General features: G+C 37.5%; 1 protein-coding gene across 2 annotated transcripts in view; it reads right to left on the bottom strand.

The window, feature by feature from the left end:
* The window catches only part of LOC117422435 (collagen alpha-1(XXVII) chain B-like), a 154,829-nt gene that overhangs the window by 36,220 nt on the left and 99,262 nt on the right, over positions 1-19,347 (bottom strand). For both annotated transcript variants that reach the window (XM_058987052.1, XM_058987053.1), the window contains exons 19-28: positions 19,222-19,275; positions 16,356-16,409; positions 15,414-15,467; positions 13,752-13,796; positions 11,629-11,682; positions 10,993-11,037; positions 10,813-10,866; positions 10,247-10,300; positions 6,609-6,662; positions 3,559-3,612 (exon numbers count right to left, since the gene is read on the bottom strand). In XM_058987052.1, coding sequence (XP_058843035.1) covers positions 3,559-3,612; positions 6,609-6,662; positions 10,247-10,300; positions 10,813-10,866; positions 10,993-11,037; positions 11,629-11,682; positions 13,752-13,796; positions 15,414-15,467; positions 16,356-16,409; positions 19,222-19,275 — 522 coding nt within the window. The remainder of the gene's footprint in view (positions 1-3,558; positions 3,613-6,608; positions 6,663-10,246; positions 10,301-10,812; positions 10,867-10,992; positions 11,038-11,628; positions 11,683-13,751; positions 13,797-15,413; positions 15,468-16,355; positions 16,410-19,221; positions 19,276-19,347) is intronic.

Genomic DNA, 19,347 nt, shown 5'->3' with positions numbered 1-19,347 from the left:
GTTTTGTGATAACTTCCTAACTGCTGACCTTACACCCTTGAGGTCAGCGGAGGTCAAATGGATTACTTTGGGAGGCCCCTCCCTAAGCATGGCTTCCTCTTAAGTCAAAGTGAATGCTGAACTTGTTTCACAGTTGTTAATAGACAGTCCTTTAAAAAAAGTTTACCACAGTAAAAGTATAGCAAAGTAAAGCAGCAAACCATGGTACAGTACAGGGTAAAGTCATAGTACAACTATGGGAAAAGCAAGGAGGAACGAGCACATTACTGTGCAAATTTAGTGTGGTAAACTTTCATAAAGCACAAGGCTTTGCTGCATTCTCTTTGTACTCCTGCAGTAGGTACGTTAGCAGTGTTCTTACAATGAAAGTGTGTGTTCTGGCGACGTGTAAATGAAAGAAAACTTCTAAGAATCATTTGTTGTATGCAATTTAGCCTTCTATACATCAGCTTCAAAGGATTTAACTGAATCAAAAAGCTTATTTTTTTTCTTGTCGCTGAGCTGTATGAATTTACCTGGCAAAAAAAGAAAAGCATGTTTGTAAAATGTATGATCTGGGAGATCAGAAGTTCTCAAAGCTGCTGAATGAGGCCTTGTTTAACAGATTAACAGATTTCAACTGGACTGAGTCTAAAGTGATGTTCAAATATTTTCATAAGATCTGATATAATTACTACAATACCCTTTGTACAGAAACTATGTGTGTGACAATTACATTATTTATACCCACCGCACAGAATACACGGGTTACACAACTTTGTGTAGCAGAATCAGTGCCTGTGTCCCCCATGTTGGAGGGCACTAAACACAGTGAAATATTTTACAATTATCAACAATGGAAAGAAAATGAGCTGAATGCCCTTGTTTATGTATTTCAATTATGATCGTACTAAGTCAAATCGTACTAAGATCGTACTAAGCACACACAACGATGGCGATGCTGGCTCCAGGGATCAAGCAAACGACTAACTGAATTCTACTTTAATAAACGACACTGGTTCTTTCTGTCCTCACTAGGAAGCAGATTTCAGAAGTCGCTGTTTGCAGAGCTGAACGTGGAATGAACCCAGTCACCCTCCCACTCCGCTGCACTGCTCTGATGAGACACAGAGCCCTGTTCCTGAGTGCTGCTGTTATCTGGAGATTACTTGATGATTATTATAACTCATTATTACTATTGCTATTACTACTGTTATTGTTACTACTATTATTATAGTGCTGAATTTAGAAATACAAAAAGAAACTGCAGTGGCAAACGTTTTGACTAGAACACATTGAAAAACACTTCCAGTCTAAATGTTTGTCGTCCAATGGAAATTTATTTTAGTGTTTCTGAATTCAGCACTATTCAGTGTTTAAGTTATGGACTTTGTTCCTCTGTGGTTGTCTTTTCATATTTGTCGTGTATTTTTACAGTATCCAGTTAAAACTCCTCAGACTCCTCTATTTATTCAAAGGCGCAAAACACTTAACATTCCTGAAAACCATTAGTCGCTACAGGCAGAATGTCCTTTAACCAGGATCCTAAACTCTCCTATCAATAAACAGGGTTACAACAGCATTAGAAGGCAATTACCATAAAAACATTGTATTCTTACACTGTGAATTCTTACTTTTTAAATCCATTCAAGTTCCACTTGTCAGTGGTTTACACTGTTCCTACTGGAATTTACAGTAGTAGTATTATATCTATATTTTGATATGTTTTGACACATGACATTTTGAAAAACAGAACAAGTTTATATTAGCAGTTTAACTAAAAACAAAAAACAACACTGTAAAATTATTAATGGAATAAAATGTTGCAGACAAGGGTTATTTCAAAACTAAACCTGTGTATTTCTTTATTTAAAATCGGCCTTGAACATGTAGAAAGAAAAAAAAAAAAAAAGCCTTTTTCTAAAATGTAAGTCTCAAAAAGGGGGTGCGACTTTTACGCCAGTGCGACCTATAAAATGATTTTTACGGTACTAGTGGCATTAGTTACTAAAGCCTCGCTGTTCATCCAGAGCCTCACTAACTGGTGGAGCTCAGTAGAATTCACTGAAGTTAGAGGAAAGCAAGATCCATTTACAGAAAATGTTATGGCTGGGAGGGCCTTGGTGAGGTTAATTCCAGCCTGCAGGAATTGCATTTCCAAAAGCACTGAGAGAGTTACTCCAGTACATCTAGTTATTTGTCATGATTTACACCCCCACTTCCTCACAAAGGAGTCTTCAAAGCAGGACCGCACAAGGGAGACCCCAGCTAGAGCATCTGGGATTGCATTTAAAAAAGTGGTGACGGATGATGAAACTGAGGTGAAGACATATCATAGCAGGAATGTAAAGAGACATGCTGTAACTAACTAACCATCCGAATGTCAGCCGCTTCCATGCAGAATTCTACTGGAGACACACTACTGTCTTAATTTAAAATGTTAGGTTTGTCAGATAAAATCCTCCAACGTAAAAAAATAGCGACTATTCTTTGCATCATTTTATCCGGTCATTTCAATTTGCACAACATTTTGGGAAAGGACAAACTTTTAAGTAGGGTTGCCACTACTCTCGGGACACTAAGACAGGTCCGTATTCTTAACTCATCCATAAACCACAAATGAACTGACTTTAATGGATTAAAATCGTGTTGCTTTAACTTTTATATGGTAAACAACAGCTATCAAAATGGTGCAATTCCTTCATTATAAATAACTTTGCTCTCATCAGCATCCTTTTTCATTGAATCTTTCTATTTTGTTTAAGTTTCTATTTATTATAGATTACTTCCTGCTTTAAACGTTCCTGGCAGGAAGTAATTCTCACCCCCGGGCAGGTGTGTGCTTTTGTTAACTAGTAAGTAAAACAATTCCAGTCATTTAGCGACTCACACTCCATTTACATGTTGAATAAACTAATTTAATTTGCGATTTAGAGTGGGGAGTTGAAAATCCTGGCCTGTCTTAGTGTCCCGAGAATATGGAGCCAGGTTGCACCCCTACTTCTAAGAGACATTCGTGCACCAGTAGCCTGTATCTTGGATATTTTTGCCAATGTGCCATAAAATAACTACAACACTACAAAATACTCTCTGTCTGGTTGAGGAATGCACTCTCAAAGTGACTTAGCCTGTCTTTCATACCAGTTCAGAATCAAATCAATAACTCACGTCAAGCCCCTTCGAATAGTCAAGTACCTAAACATCAATACACCTGTCATAACCACCATATCATAAGCTATATTTTTCTCTGCAATAAATATCTTAGTGTACAACAGGGGTTGGAGAATATCTGAGAGGCAATTTTTTTTTTTATATCGAATTGTGAATTCTACATAAAAACAGCAATTTGTTATTAGCAAAGTTTTAGAAGAACATAACTTGAATACCATTTCTCACAATAGTTATTAGTGATAGTTGTGTCATAAAATGTAAGAGTTGACGCTCAACACTGTGCTCTCATTGATTATTTCTGTCCTGGTTTACTGTGGAAAAAAATGCTTCAGCCTTGATGTGCAATTGTGTGGCAATGCTTAAGACAACCTTGTTAAACTTGACAATTAAAAGCCGTGCGGTTCTTACCCGTCTGCCCTTCGGTCCTTTTGTACCAATTGGCCCACGAGATCCTGGAAGTCCCTACAAAACACACAGGTATAATACATTAGAACTGGACTGCAGACACTGGGCTGCAGTTTAGCAGTACACACAGTAGCAACAAATAGTAGTAAATGTAATACATTTACATGGAGGCTTTATATAACCCTTACAGATATGAAGTCACTATCTCAAAGGCTTTCTGGGATATGCAGCTTTGACTGTTTTATAAAATAATGGCCACGAAAAGGGTTGATGTTTCTTGTACAATACCCCAGATCAAGCTTGACAGAGAACCAGAGAATACATTCGGGTACTGTGTATGAAGCCAGTATCTTAAAGCGTTAAGCCTTATCTGGAAAGCAAAAAGTAAAACAACCCCCAATATGGCAGCCATCGCAGGTCAAAGGTCAAAGTCAAGTGTCCCATTAGATTGCACCCCATGGATTTTCATAACATTGAAAATACGAAGTTGCTAGCTGAAATGGCTTGTAAAGCCCTAGATTGTAAAGCCATTAAAATAAAAACACACCATCTGGGCCACCTCATTCAATGTCCAATCTCCTGATGCAATGCAACAAAAAATGCAATTAACTGCCAAACTGACTGTAAACAGAACACTGTAGAAGCTGATGGCTTGAACTCTAACCTATTTTGAATGAGCAACAGCTACCGTACTTTAATAAGATTTGACCCAATTAAGATCCCAAGCTTAGGTATTTAAGAAGGAGGTCTTGAGAGGTCTCTGTTTATGTTTGTTTTTGGTTCTTTAACTCTAATCTCTTCCAATGATTCAATTTTTAATAGGGGATATTTCCTGTGCAAACTTGTATGATGTCAGGCTGCAGAACCATAAACTATGGTAAAAAATATATATAAGTGCTAATTAGATATGTGTTAGATTTTCAGATGATGGGTTTGTACTCCTACTAACACTGATGGCTGCCAAATCCAATTAACATTAAAGGTCTCTTAACAAAGGAGCAGGAGAGAAGGTTCTAGCAGCAAGACTTCAGATTCTTCTAGTGTGAAGTAAACAGGAGACACTGGCCTCTAATTAGAGAACCTAAATAATGTCAATGCTGTTCAAATTAGTTCTTTTCAAAGTGGCGGCCAGGTTTTTCGACTCCAGAGGCAAGACTTTAATCCTCTTGATCTCTCATCAGCTACGCGTTGTAATATTACTGTCATGATGCCAGCGTGATAAGGATGTGATGACATCACGCTGGACCGAATTTCAAAGTTCCACCCGACTTGGAGAAGAAAACGCTCTGTATAAAGACAGCATTCTGTATTAACAGCTACACACAGCCTTTGGTTCATGTCCAGTCAAACACTCTGCGACACTAATATCTGAAATGTGTCCACATAATTGCAACAGGAAAGTTGCAAGATGGTGAGTGGTGTCTTGAAGCATTTTTCTCTGAAGACGTACGGATTGTCCAGTAATTCACAGTTACACCTCTAAGGCTAATTTATTACTAGTACTAGTAACAAATAATGATGCAAATTGCCTCTTGGCAGATGTACCTCAATACTGCTGACTCAAATGTGTTAAAAACATTCCCCAAAGCCAACACAGCCAAAACAAAGTGTTTTAATCTTTGTTGTTAAACTCCTAGTTTGAGTGTGACTGGATCTAAAAGGCATGCGTGTCTTGATTGTTATATTTCATTCCAAGTCCCATAAAGTTTCATGCATTCCTTTTTTTCTTCATATAAAAACTAGACCTAATTATTATGTTGTTTGCAAAACACATACTGGGTGAATACTCACTTTACTACTTACATACAACAGTATACTGGAGTAATCGGAGTTTTCCTGTAATAACTTTTTTTTTTTCTTGTTAAATCAGCATATTGCTTCCCTCTTTTGGATGATACAGTATAGTTGGCTACTGGAAAAATGATTAAGCCAGTAAGATAGAAATGTTACTGAACTTTCCATTCATTTATCACCTAGGGATTATTGGTCTTTAAAGAAAAGTCCTTATGTGGGCTTAACTTGAATAGCACTAGACTGATGACATTACTGGTGAAAACAGTTTTTTGCTGCTGGCATTTAGAGCCATTTGATATCAATTAGTCTGTGGGTTTAAAACCAAGCCATTTATTTTATTAGTAGTCACTGGTATAAGAATGTGGATTTATTTTAGTTTTAATTAAAGAAAAAAACACATTTCATTTACCTAAACCTCAATTTGAACACCTATTGTTTAAAAACAGAATTTGACTTCATAAGAACTTTCAGTTCAACACTGAACCCCCTGCCTCAGCAGGTATCAGCAATATGTTTTTTGCTTCATACCTTTCTCCTCCATCAGCTGTGTTCTGTACACATCCCCTCCCGAGCGGGAACATAGCTGTATGGATGCCCTAACTGCAGCGACCTGAAGGTCAGGTTTACAGTGCATTCCTTTCACTTCTGGCACACGTTTTTACTGATCACATGCGCTGCCAAACTATTGAGCTATCTGTCAAAGCACATTCTTTGATGAATACTGGCACAGCAATATAGGTAAAGCAGCATACAGTCGGGACACTCTGAGCAATCGGAATTTCTGCTTAAAAGAGATACAATTCTGGGAGATAGTTCTTCCCAAAGCTATTTATGTCGTTTAATTGGGACGTCACTTTGTTTAACTGGGATACCGTTTTTTTCAAACACTAAAAGTTTTTTACATCTCCTGATAAAGTGGCACCGACTGTATTACACTGGGCTTCCAAACAATTTATTACAGACTGTTAAAGCCTTCAAGTGTTCATTAACCCTTAAAAAGTGTCATTGCATTGGGAGACGGTTATAAAGCCAGTGTGTTACTCAGAAGAAATTTCTTAGCAGACCACATCAATTATCAGCTATGAAAACCACAAAGGATTTGGATCATATTGCACGGCCCACTTGTGGTACAATTCTACTAACCTGGTTTTACCATTGTCCTCAGTACAGCACCACTGCATTGCCAGTGTAGTGCCATTGTACTGTCACTGACCGGCAGTGCCACGTGTGAAATGAAGGCTTATTAAAACAGTACTTACTGGTGGCCCAGGAGGTCCTGTAGGGCCAGTCCCACCTGGTGTGCCTGGATGTCCCTAAATAAAGAAAATATTACCATTAATGTGTCATGACTTTATAAAAATACATTGTAAATAAAACCGATATAGGACTATGCAAAAGAATGCAATTTACTGGGTAGATTAATGATGATTTTTCTCTTACAAAAAGTGAAAGCTGGAGTTTATAAATATATTCATGTTACCGTATATATAATGAATGAAGATAATGACTTTTGCTGTCGTATTTTGCGACAACATTTTTTAATAATATATATACCTGTATATCATAAAAAGATTCATATATGTAACCACTTAGAACAAAAATGAGTGTTGATAATAATCGCTGTATAGATTAAAAAAAAAAAGATGTGGGTGCTGAAACTTTTGAAGTGTCAGACAACATATACTTCTGATCTGATCCAATGTTTTATTTTAATAAAACCACAGAACATTCTTATAAAGCCACCCAGCCATGGCTCCGTAATGTATGGGACGAACACACAAAGAACCGCAAAGTCATGGATTACAAGATGCAGTTGATTCCAGGGTTTTTGTTTTTTATTGCTATTTTGGAACTAAAACAGAACTTCTAATACTATTGTGGGATACAACTATTTCCATCGGAAATGACTGTCTATATCTTCCTACAAAAGATCATCAAAACATTGAGCGGTTTCCCTAGAAACTATTAGAACTCAAGCAGCATGTGGTCTGGAGATGATTCTGTGCATGATGAATGCTGTGGAAACTGTTCCTGCAATAGCGACAATTTCTCCTTTGTTTCCTGCACTGTTTGCAATACATAAAAAGAACGAGTGGGTTCACATTTCAGCATCAACATTGCCTTTTCAGCTGACATGACTCCATGTGGAGAAACACTACGGTGCAATGATTGCGCCAGGTCTTGAGAATCAAGTACAAGTCAGAATTGAAATCCTGTAACAGTTTAACACAAGATTTCAATGTAAAGAAACCATCACCTAGGTCAATAATAACCTAGTGTGACAGAACCCCCTGCAGTTTTACAAAAACGCATTACTTTACATTGCTGTACTTGCTCTTGTTCATATCACATCAATTGTTTTATCAACATATTCCTGATAGTTTTGATATTTTTTTTATTCTCAAATCAGATAAAAAAACAACAAAAAAATAATTTGTCTTCCATAAAATCGCAGTGTATCCAGTTCATGCTCCCTCCTGCAACAATGCTAGTGCTGTGATTGAAATGAGTGGTGTGTTGTGGGAGCACAAAACCAGCATTGGTTGCAGGAGGGAGCGTGTTCTGGACTTTTTATTCTCCTGCAGGTTCACCATGGTGAACACGTCTGAGTACATTTTGAGAAATGTATTGCCCAGTTGATTTAAAAACGTAAAAAAAAAGGATGGCCAATAGGTTTAAAAATATAATGCTGCGATATGGACAGCACGGGACACTGCACAGGTAATGTGATGTTTTCCTTGAAAACATTGCAGGGTGTTCTGTAATACTTTGAGCAATGCTGTTGTTAGATAGCACTGTGTTCTACAGTACAGTTAATGTTTGCTGCATCAGTCTGTTGCCAAAAATGCATTGACCTTGTCTTTGCGTTGAGCTCAGTCAGAGAAGTCTTGAGCCATAGCAGCTGCCTAAAAAACCAGTACTAAACTCTAAACACTGAACATACCTTTCTAGAGGGACTTGTGAGACCGACTCTAAACATTTATTTTTAGGTTACACACTAAATAACACTTACACCCTATTACCATCTGGAAATGCTTCAGATAAATTAACAACTGACACATTGACCCATAAAAACACAGCAACTTTAGTTAAACTCTGGAAATGAGTGCAAGTACTCCTGGCATTCTTTAAAAAATATGATTACTTTTTTTTTTTTTTCTTCTTTAGTCCTCCCTCTCCACACCAGGTTCAACTGGATACTGACTATATTGCGTGGCTTTTTAAATTATTATTATTATTTTTTTTTAAATAATAATATCAGAGTCAGATTAGCACTAAGCCTCACCTAAGGCAGTCCAAGATTTGTGCTAATTAGGGTCAGTCAGACAGTATTTATGTTCTTCGTTTATGGTTTAAATCAAAGACATCCATTATTAACACTCAATAGTGCTAAATTTAGATTTACTAAAATGTTTCAGCTAGAAATCTTTCTCAACGTCTTCAATCGAAGTGAAGTTTAGATGAAATACTGCCGAGGGTCTATGGCAGAATATGGCACACTGTGCTCCTAACACACTGGAGCCGTAAACATCTTTTTTGTAATTTTCCGTCATCAGTTCTGGCTCTTTCAGCATGCTGACTTGCAGTATATTCAAATACAATGTCTGTTTTCTATTACACTATAATATGTTTCAGATTGTACAAGGCTGAGTTACTTACAAGTCTCCTTTGTAACTGTGCATATGGTATGACATTTATGGGCGCTATCCTATTATTCCGGTCAAAAGTCGCTGGATTTAATATACGTATCATCCAAACAAATTAGGTATGGACTATAAAACGGAGGGACTCTACTACGACCACCTAAGAGACTCAGAAAAGGGTCTTAATAGGGAGCTGGTCCTGGAGGGAGATCTTTATATTTAAATTGAAAGGGGATGAGACAGTGGCTTTAAGTGAGCTGTTCTTTATACAAGTCTTTATATTGCTTTTACTTTATTTTATAACAACGTGGAGGTAAGTGGCACTGTTTAAACTCAAATTGATCCATGCTCACAGATTAACACCCTTCAACACAGGATTTGTTTTACACTTGTCCGCATAGTATCTGCCAGGGAGCTACTTGGAACTCAAAAGCAGCAAAATGACAAGACGCAGTCTGTCAGACTTCCTATCCCAATAGGTTTGTTAACTACATACATAATAGGTTTCTACGTCAATGTCCTTTTATAGACCAAGCGTTTAGGATGCAATAATGCTGCAATTTTACTGTGGTTTGCCACTGAACTGAAAAAAACACATCAAGAACTAAACTAAATAAATCTGACTGGTTTTGTGGAAGACAATTTTTACATTCATGTCGAATGGGGTTTTTGCATAGCACACAGTGCACATCAGTGGCCTAATGTTGTAACAGCAGGCTTTTGGACTAGAATTTGTATTGAACAGAGTTTCTAGTTATTTCCCAACTGGATAATTACTTCAGGGGTCTTTAAAATGTTGATAATGTCACACATTATTTGTTACACTGTGGAAAAATGTAGGGGTTTGCTTATAGACCTTTAATATAGTCTGTTACTGTTTTCCCCCAATTACATTAACCAGGCGATAATGTACAGCAATTACCAAAAACTGCTGTAATACTTCAATTTATTAAAACCTTCCAATGTTTTGCGGCTCATTTGGACAACAGACTCCTATTTACTTCTTAGAGAAGAACAGTGTCGCAACACAGCAGCAAGGTCAAAATGCGCTACGAGAAAACAGAGAATATTACAGATTACCAAGATGATTACTGGATAATTCTGGATGGTTTTCTCTCAGCTCAGACAAAGCATTACTCAGTGGAATGTCATGTTAAAGACTCAGTAAGTTACCCAGACGCTCCAATTACTACACAGCAGCGTACAATCTTACAACAGTGGGAACAGAGAGAGGAACCAGACTTACTCCTTACCATCGCTCCCTTTACTCCTGGAGGCCCGGGCAGCCCCATTTCACCACGGTCACCCTGCGGACACAAACACTAGCTCATAAACAGGCACTTTGGAAATGAACAAAGTGTTTATTGGAACAGAGGTTTGCAAACTTTGTTGCTAGGGGGCACCCTTCATTAGTGAAATCCCAGAAAAAGAAACAGCTGTTCTGCAAGGTTAGTATGAGTTGATAGTGTAGGAGCCTGTCTTAAAGACAGAGGATTTTCAAAATAAAAACAAAAAACGCAAACAGTGAGTGAGAAGCACCCTGGTCAGTCTCTACAGATGTGCACAGCTTGCAATAAAATAAACATGACATTAAAATGATAAAACAATAACCATAGAAACCGTACCAAAAAAACAAAAAAATAACAAACATGATAGCAGTGTTTTCTCATTTAATTCAGGCCTTGAACAAATACTGCGAATGTACAGTTTTGACAGCACGCAACAAAATATGAAGGAAAACACCTGTAGTGGTTGCCATGGAAATGTACAAGCAGTTCAAGTGTTAATTGATTTGGGATTTCTAGAAAGCAAAACATACCTTTTCCCCTGCAATTCCAGACTCTCCAACAGGCCCAATGAACCCCATCAAGCCCTTCAAATGAAATTTGCAAAATGTAAATGAAAGTATTCATGATTTTATGTTATATCAGCACTGATTACCGAGCAGGTAACATTATTCACACACATATATAAAGGATAAAAAAAAATAGATAATTACCCGTTCACCAAGTTTTCCAACCTTTCCAGTAATACCGGGTTCACCCTGTCACAGAAAATTCAGATCATGTTTAAACAAACTATCCCCTATTTACAGCACCAGTTCAAATGAACATAGCATGCAATGTACATCACCCTCTAAAACAATACACAGCATGCGAAATATCAAGTGAATTGTGGAAGTCTTAAAGATATAACCAACACTCACTGGTTCAGAAGCAGTGAGTTCGGAGAATGTTTCAAGGCTTTAATTTTAGCAGCTGGTTGTTAGAATATATAGAATACCTAAAATTATACACCGTACAGGATACAATTTAAGAAATGAAAGAAATACAATATTTATTTTTTAAATGTGTGAAAGAAACATGAACCATGCTTGAACTTTCTAAGACAGTAGCCAGTCTCAATCCATTCTCCCTTGTAAATCACAGTCCCACTCTTTAGCTGTGTTTTTATTGTATTCACAGATGTTAAATGGAGGAGGGCAACAAAGCACACCCTGTTGGAACACACAAGCCAGGTTAATAGAGAGGGTTTTCCCATCATTAAAATAGACCTGTCTGTGAATCAGGTAGAACGTCTAGTCGTCATCAGTCTGCATAGGTACTTTGCCTTTATGAAAGTGCTGTTTCTTTACCTTTGGACCATCAGGGCCAGGGCTCCCAGGAAATCCTTTTCTACCAGGTCTGCCCTGCACAAATACAGAAAAACATTGAACCAATTCAAACTCGTCACTTTGACATGGCAACAAAGTACAGAGTAGAAAGGGAATCGGTTGTAACTGATCTTGCCCGCAGGGTTATTTGAATGGCTGTGTCTTGTGTCAATGAGAGAAACGTGCCTTTTGAGACAGTTTTAAAGGTTTTTACTCCAAAGTCACTGATATTTTGTGACAGGAAAAACATTTTTAATGTTACAAAATAGTGTCAAACACCACAATCCAATGGAACTTCTGCCTAGACTTTTGCATCATGTTTTTCCATGGATCAAAACTGATTTGGCCCTGGTTTGTATATGGCTCACATCCAAACCATGTTCAAATAAGCAATACAGCACGACAGGGTGGGTGTTGTGGGATATCCCTCAACACAGACACTAGAGTGCCTCATTGCTATTACAAATGGCTATGAGGTCCTTTGAAATTAAAAACAACAAAACACAGTCAGCAAGGGTCAGTAGTTTCATAGTTAAGTGACACAGGAGGAACCTTTGCTCTTATGGGAACTAACCATTCCTTCCATAGTATACAGTAGTTGATATAGGAGTACTCCTCAAACTTTTAGTTTGCTTTTTATAAAATGGTACAACAATGCAATGTTGGAATACAAATATCTTGGAATAACCTGACACCAAAAGAGTCACATTAAGTCATTATTAATACCCCACTGACTGACTGACATGAATATAAGACCACTATATTTGAAAACGACTATGGGATTGCAATAGCGGCCCAATGCTGCAGAGCTATTTAAAAACAATTTGATTGTGTAGATTAGATATATTATTTCCTACATGGTAAATGGGCAAAATAAATCCCTCGCTACTGAAATAGTCAGCTTGTGTTTTGGCTGGGGCTCCATTCATCTCAGTGTTTTCAAAACATGTTATTCTCACTGTGAAGCTGGTGACAAGCCCAATACACAACAACTTCAATCTTCACTAAAGCCTTCTGGCAAAATGCGTTGATAAAATGGTCCAACAAAAATCATCACACCATATCGTTAAGACGGTATTCTATACATCTTGGAAACAATCATAAATTAACGTAAAACTAAAAGAAATGTTGTTATTATTTGATCAACCAAGTCAAGTGGTTATCATGGGATTAGCCATAAACAATAAAGACGTTTATACAATGAATCAGCCCCTTAGCCAAGGTCAACAAACGATATGGTTCATGCCTTTATCAGTGTATCAATCTTTAAGCAACTATTTAACTGTCAAACACACAAGCACTAGCCACTTTTTAAATAGAGAGCAGGCAGTAAAATTTGTTCAAAATGAAAATGTCACAGAAAGGTTTCAGCTAGGTCATCTGTTTTTCTGTCATTTGCATTGTACAGACAGATGTATGGTAAAGTTAGAGGCAGCACTGTTTGAATATAGCTCACATGCTTGAGAGAGTGGTCCAAGTCATTTGGCTGTCATTTGGACCAAGCCACCACAAGTGTTAATTACCGATAGTTTGCTTGGCTTCCTCTTTTAGTTCATGGATTTAAATTGTTTTAAAAAGGTCAATGGCAAACCATATGGATTTGTCTTTCTAATTTAAGTAAACAGAAAAACTTCAAAACCAGACGAAAAGTATCTGATAGTATCTTGCTCGCATGACTGCCTGTCTACATGCCTTTGAACTAATAACAAATTAAAGAGGCTTGGGTAGTGTAGCAGGTTATTCCCTATCCTTTCATGGCTTGGGTAGTGTAGCAGGTTATTCCCTATCCTTTCAAGGCTTGGGTAGTGTAGCAGGTTATTCCCTATCCTTTCATGGCTTGGGTAGTGTAGCAGGTTATTCCCTATCCTTTCATGGCTTGGGTAGTGTAGCAGGTTATTCCCTATCCTTTCATGGCTTGGGTAGTGTAGCAGGTTATTCCCTATCCTTTCAAGGCTTGGGTAGTGTAGCAGGTTATTCCCTATCCTTTCATGGCTTGGGTAGTGTAGCAGGGAAGCCTACATAGCGCCTGTCTGCACCATGCTTGACTGCAGCCAGAGACATTGTCCCTTATCTTTCATAGACACGAAATCAAAATAAAACCCCACCTCCAAGCCTGGGGCCCCTGGTGGTCCTGGTGGCCCTTCATCTCCCTGCAGAAAAAGAGACATAAAAAGTATAATGGTGACAGCACAAAGGAGAAGCAATTGCAAAGATCACCGTCTAACAGAAATACATATTGTACCCCCAGATTGATGTATTTGTGCAGGGTTTGGACAAATTAATACAATGACCTGTGATCAGTAGCGCACACACACACACACTTATGTAAATGGGCTACCCCTCACAGTACCGATTCATTTGTATAAAAACTATATGAAAGCTGCAACTCTGTGTAGTCAGGTTTCAGCCACAGTTGGCACAGGTTTTGTTGTGGGTTAATAATAGGGTTCGAGTGGCAAAATTACTCATTCCTGGCTGCTAAAGGTGACCCAGAGTGACACTTGGGAGCAAAATGCATTACAGGGTCATTGATTTATTTATTGTGACATTGTGAGCACAACTGAATACATTTTACATTCGGTACGGAATATCTTTAATTGATGTTTCTGCCAAAGCAAAACTAAACCAAGAAAAACAAAACCGCAAGTGCTTTACAATTCTCTGACAGACTCTATTGTAAAATAATTTGAACATGCAAAAGCTCTGACTAACCCCTACTGTTCAGGAAGCAATGCATTTCTTTTTTCTGTTTGTTTGGCTTTAGTAATAGCTGGCAGCAATACAAACGTTTGGACTCTTGCTCCTAGCAAGCTGGACATAAATTAGGTGGCAACAGGCAGTGTATTTTTGATCAGTGAAATGTTATATATAATGCTTGACAAAGAGAAGGAGATGTGATACCTTTTATTGGACTAACTAAACCATAATTAAATCACACGCTTTCAAGACCTCAAAGGTCTCTTCAAGTGAAAATAGGAAAGACAGATTGCTGTTTACATTTAAAAAGTGGCATCAGAACTTTAAAAAAAACTAATTAAAAAACATTTTGAATCACTACAATTCTAATGTAAGGGGAAAAAAAAGCTTTGTTGGGGAAAAAACACAAAAAAGGGGTTTTGTGGCTACATAATAAACAATGACAATAACAAAGACAAAATAAATAAATACATTATATTAATAAATTGCAAATAAGCAAAACATTGTGACAATACATACCAAAATATAGACAAGAAATTGTAGGAAAAAAATACATAATAATAATAATAATAATAATAATAATAATAATAATAATAATAATAATAATAATAATAATAATAATAATAATAATACTTAAATGACTTCTTCCTGCATGAACACGGTACATTTTATAACAGTGAGGAGGTTTTGAATCGCATGCAAGCATGTCCAAGTGATGCAAAAATATCCACTATGCTGTGGGATTTGCAAAACAAACCAAATCTACATGTGCATCAGTACTGAATAAAAATAAAAATATGACATCTATACTTTGTGTACTGCCAAGTTATTATCTCAATACCCCAGACCTTTCACCAACCACAATTACCAATTACTCCCCAGCAAATAATGCAGCTCACATCAGCATTAGGAGTAGATACAAGTCACTTACTGCAGTTCATTTTTACAGAGTGTGAATTACAAGGAGAATTATGTCCGGGTTGGTCTGTATAAAAGGATGCATTGGATATTGCAATAAACAAATTGCAAACCCAGGACAACAGCAGTGAGATGTGTCTCAAAAGGCCTACCTCCTGTCCAGGCATTCCCCTTGGCCCAGGTAAACCCCTTGCTCCTGGGTTCCCCTAAAATGAAACAAAAAAAGGAAAGTAGATTAAAGCAACAAGAATTTGTATTCTGAAGAAAAAGGTACAACAATGAAAAGGTGTTTGACCTTTAATTACAGTTGCCAACTTCTGATTTTTCCAAAAACTGGTTCTGAGCACAAAACCTGAGACTGTTCAGTAATCGTATCCCGCTAAGCAGTAAATGGCAAAATAACGCTGAATACATTTCAGTGTAGTTCTCGAACTTAACGGACCGATCGTAAAAAATAAATAAATAAATAAATAAATAATAATAATAATAATAATAATAATAAAAAATTTGCCCAGTGCAGCATTGAAAGGGCTGGCTCAGTGAGAATGGAAAAACCCAAAAGGCAATGAACAGTGAATAACCAAGAACCAGGCTTTCGCTGTCCGGTCAGTGGTCCTAGTGTGACCCTACAGTACACGCTACCTAGAAAAAGGAGAAAAGCAAGCACTTTTATTTAATTTGTTTCTGGCAGCAATCACACATATTGGTTACTGGATGCAGAGCTAGCAAAGGCATGTTTAGTTGAAATAGCATTCAGCACTGCTTAGCTTTGAACAGTATACCACAGTATGGTATTTTTGCAGTTTTCCCATGTTTTTCCATGGTTATACTATCATTTACCATACCTTGAATTGCCATGTTTATAAATATGCTTTACCATACCTCACTATTCTTTACAATGCTCACCTATGCTTTATTTCACTTTGCTATGCTTTCAATATGGGAAACGTTTACAATGGAAAGGCCACTTTAGTGTGTCAATTAAATGACATATTGAAAGCCAAATCAATATAAATCAGTCCAGATTACTTCTGTTGGAAAACAAAACTACCCCCCCCCCCCCCCCCCCCGCCCTTCACAAATTTTTAACTAACCTTTGCGCCTTCAGGGCCGTTTTGTCCCGGTGGTCCAATATCTCCTGGAAATCCCTGAACCGAACAATAAAGAAATGACAGAAGGTTATTACTCCTCTCAAAACCTCTGTAAATAACTCTGACAAGCCTGTGAGTGTACAATGAAAAAGGAGCAGAGCCAGGTTATATTTGAATAGTCCTTCAAAGATGCACTGCATTTTTATTTTCATTTAGGCAAATGAATAATAAATAATAATAAATGAGAAGAGCAGTCAACTCGCAATGTAATCCAACCGCAAAGCGAGTCTTACACTTAGGAACTTCAGATCTGGACAGTTTGAATTAACTAACAAATTGTGAATATTCTGCGAAATAAGGAACACACTGAAAGTAAATTGCCAAAAAAATGCCCAGATAAATGTTAGTTTTTATAGTAATTTGGGATATGCATGTATTTAACATAAATCACTATAAAGTGGTTCTTGCTTCCTTGTACCAGATCGCCTGTGTTGCAGTAAAAGCTCCAATAGTCTAGCTGCAAACACACCTTGTGACCTACAGCACATGTATGCAGCAGTTTATCGATAGCGTATTTGAAATATTGGTTTATAAAACAAACCGAAAACCCAAGACACAATAAAAGGGGGACCAGTAATAACGCTAATACATTTAATAAAACATAATGGATTTCAAAGCATTACCACTCTTTTAAACTGAAGCAAGTCATTATTCTACAGTAGTTACTGGTGAACAAAAAGGCAAGTTACTTGTAAATGGCACCGAGTTACATTTTTTTTTTTTTTTTTTTTGCAAGCCGATGTGTGTTTGTATATAGCCGATGTAATGACCCAGTTACTTTAATGGGTCCTTATGCTGTGATTCTAGACATTTTAAATAAAAGGTAAACATTGTATAGATCATGTTTTTTGCATCACAAAGTTTAATGGCGTTGCCTAAAATCTCCTTTACATACACAAAACATTAATCAACTTTCAAAGGGAATCAGACTTAAACTATAATGGGTTCAACATATTGTACGTCTGTGATCTAATCTCCCTCTTAAGAACATTCCAATGTTTCTCCTACTGTAAAGAGTTTTCAAAGAGAACCATCAGTACTCATTCTGTCTCTATAAGGCAAAAGATTTTAGCCAGGATTTTTCACTCAAGTGATTTATTAGGGCATAGAAAGAAACAAGAAAAAAAAAAAAACTTTAACTACTGGGATAAATAGCAGCAAACCTTTAGAGGGGGCTAACGTTTTAAAATTAATCTTACTAGAATTATCATTATCGTTACTGGTCCTCCTTTTTTTCTGTTGAACGTCTTTTCGTTTGTTGCTTGTACTTCATACAGCAATTTGGAATGTGCAGCTATTTCAGAGACAACACAATGTATATGCTGCTGCTTCCTGGGGGTGGGTTTAGGTCGGCCAGGGTGTCCTCGGCTCAACGCGCACCAGCGACCCCTGTAGACTGGCCGGGCGCCTGAGGGCTTGCCTGCAAGCTGCCCAGAGCTGCGTTGTCCTCCGACGCTGTAGCTCTGGGTTGGCTGCATGGCAGAGTGAAAAAAAGCAGTCGGCTGACGGCACACACTTCGGAGGACAGCGTGTGTTCGTCTTCGCCGCTCCTGAGCTAGCACAGGGGTGGTAGTGGTGAGCTGAAGTTAAATACAATTGGATATATCAAAATTGGGATAAAAACTGGGTAAAATCAATTGGCGACTACTACATTTATAAAAAATAAAAAAAGATTCTGTGCACAATAAAAGGGGGTGTATAGTGATAATAAGAAGACATAGAAAATTAAATTAAATTAAGGCTATACATATCATGAAATACAATCCCGTTGACCTACATCCATTGTAAGCACATGTAAAAACAGAAGAGTGACATGCAGAGACAGCCATTTACAGTATCCCCAGATTGTGATACTCTCAATAACAAGAATATCCTATTAGTCACATAACAAAATATAGGGTTCTCATTTAATTGCTTGAAAACCTACATCCTTTGAGTTGAAGCAACCCACAGTGAATTATCAAACTGCTGCTGTGGTCTAATCACTCCGAGTATGTGTGTAAAGCACTACAGAATGCTATTGTGATGCCTTGACTGACAGATTACAGCTATTTTAAAAAAGAAACATTTCATCAGACAGGCTGAGAGAAAGCGCAGCTATGGGGCACCAATCTAGAACGTAAATGAAAAAGAAAAATATAGAGCATAAGGTTACACTACTGTGAGAGTCCCAAAGGAGTGCGTATGTGTTCTACTTTACGATCCAATAATCAATAGGGGGAGTGATTATCAAAAAGGTCTGGTTTACAAAACAAAAGTGTGTGTGTGTTTCAATGTCAAGATCATTGTTGTGTGTTTACTCCTGCTGGAGGTGCAATGGTTTACACAGCAGTTATGTTACAAAGGTAGTAAGATAATACATGGGTTAGGTGGGCTTCAGAGTTCTCACGTTACTTCTCACTGAAAATATCTTACACATAAATGAGTCAAATTTGTGCACCCTACACTTCTTAATGAAAATGTGCTTGACCCCCAGCCCCCGCCTTACATCACCCTGGTGACCCTCCTCCCCTATTTTATTGCAATTCATGAATAAATACATGAATGTATTTATATTTTTTTTCTCTCTACTATGCCACAGCTTCAATTTCTGTCAAAGTAAATTGTTCTTAACTGTACAGTTCTCTCTCTGTTGAAATTGTTAAATTCACGGTTAGGCCATGTTGACAGTAATCTGTACTGTAAAAGGGTCCTTCACTTATTCACTACCCGCAATATTTAACATTATATTTTATGCAACAAAACAGCTCTGTATACTGTATGTAAACTTGTTAAAAAACGTCAACATTAATATTATTCTAGCACTCACCTCTGGGCCTGGCGGGCCTGCTAAACCATCTGGACCTCTCTCACCAGGCTTCCCCTGAAAAAGAACAATAATTGAATACAGAAAAAAACAGCCAATGCACCCAAGGCATGGTGATATCCCACGGTA

This window comes from Acipenser ruthenus, chromosome 15 (assembly GCF_902713425.1).
Source record: "Acipenser ruthenus chromosome 15, fAciRut3.2 maternal haplotype, whole genome shotgun sequence".
In the NCBI taxonomy this organism is placed as follows: Eukaryota; Metazoa; Chordata; class Actinopteri; order Acipenseriformes; family Acipenseridae; genus Acipenser; species Acipenser ruthenus.
Note: the sequence above shows the minus strand (reverse complement) of the source record. Positions and strands in the feature narration are given on the sequence as shown.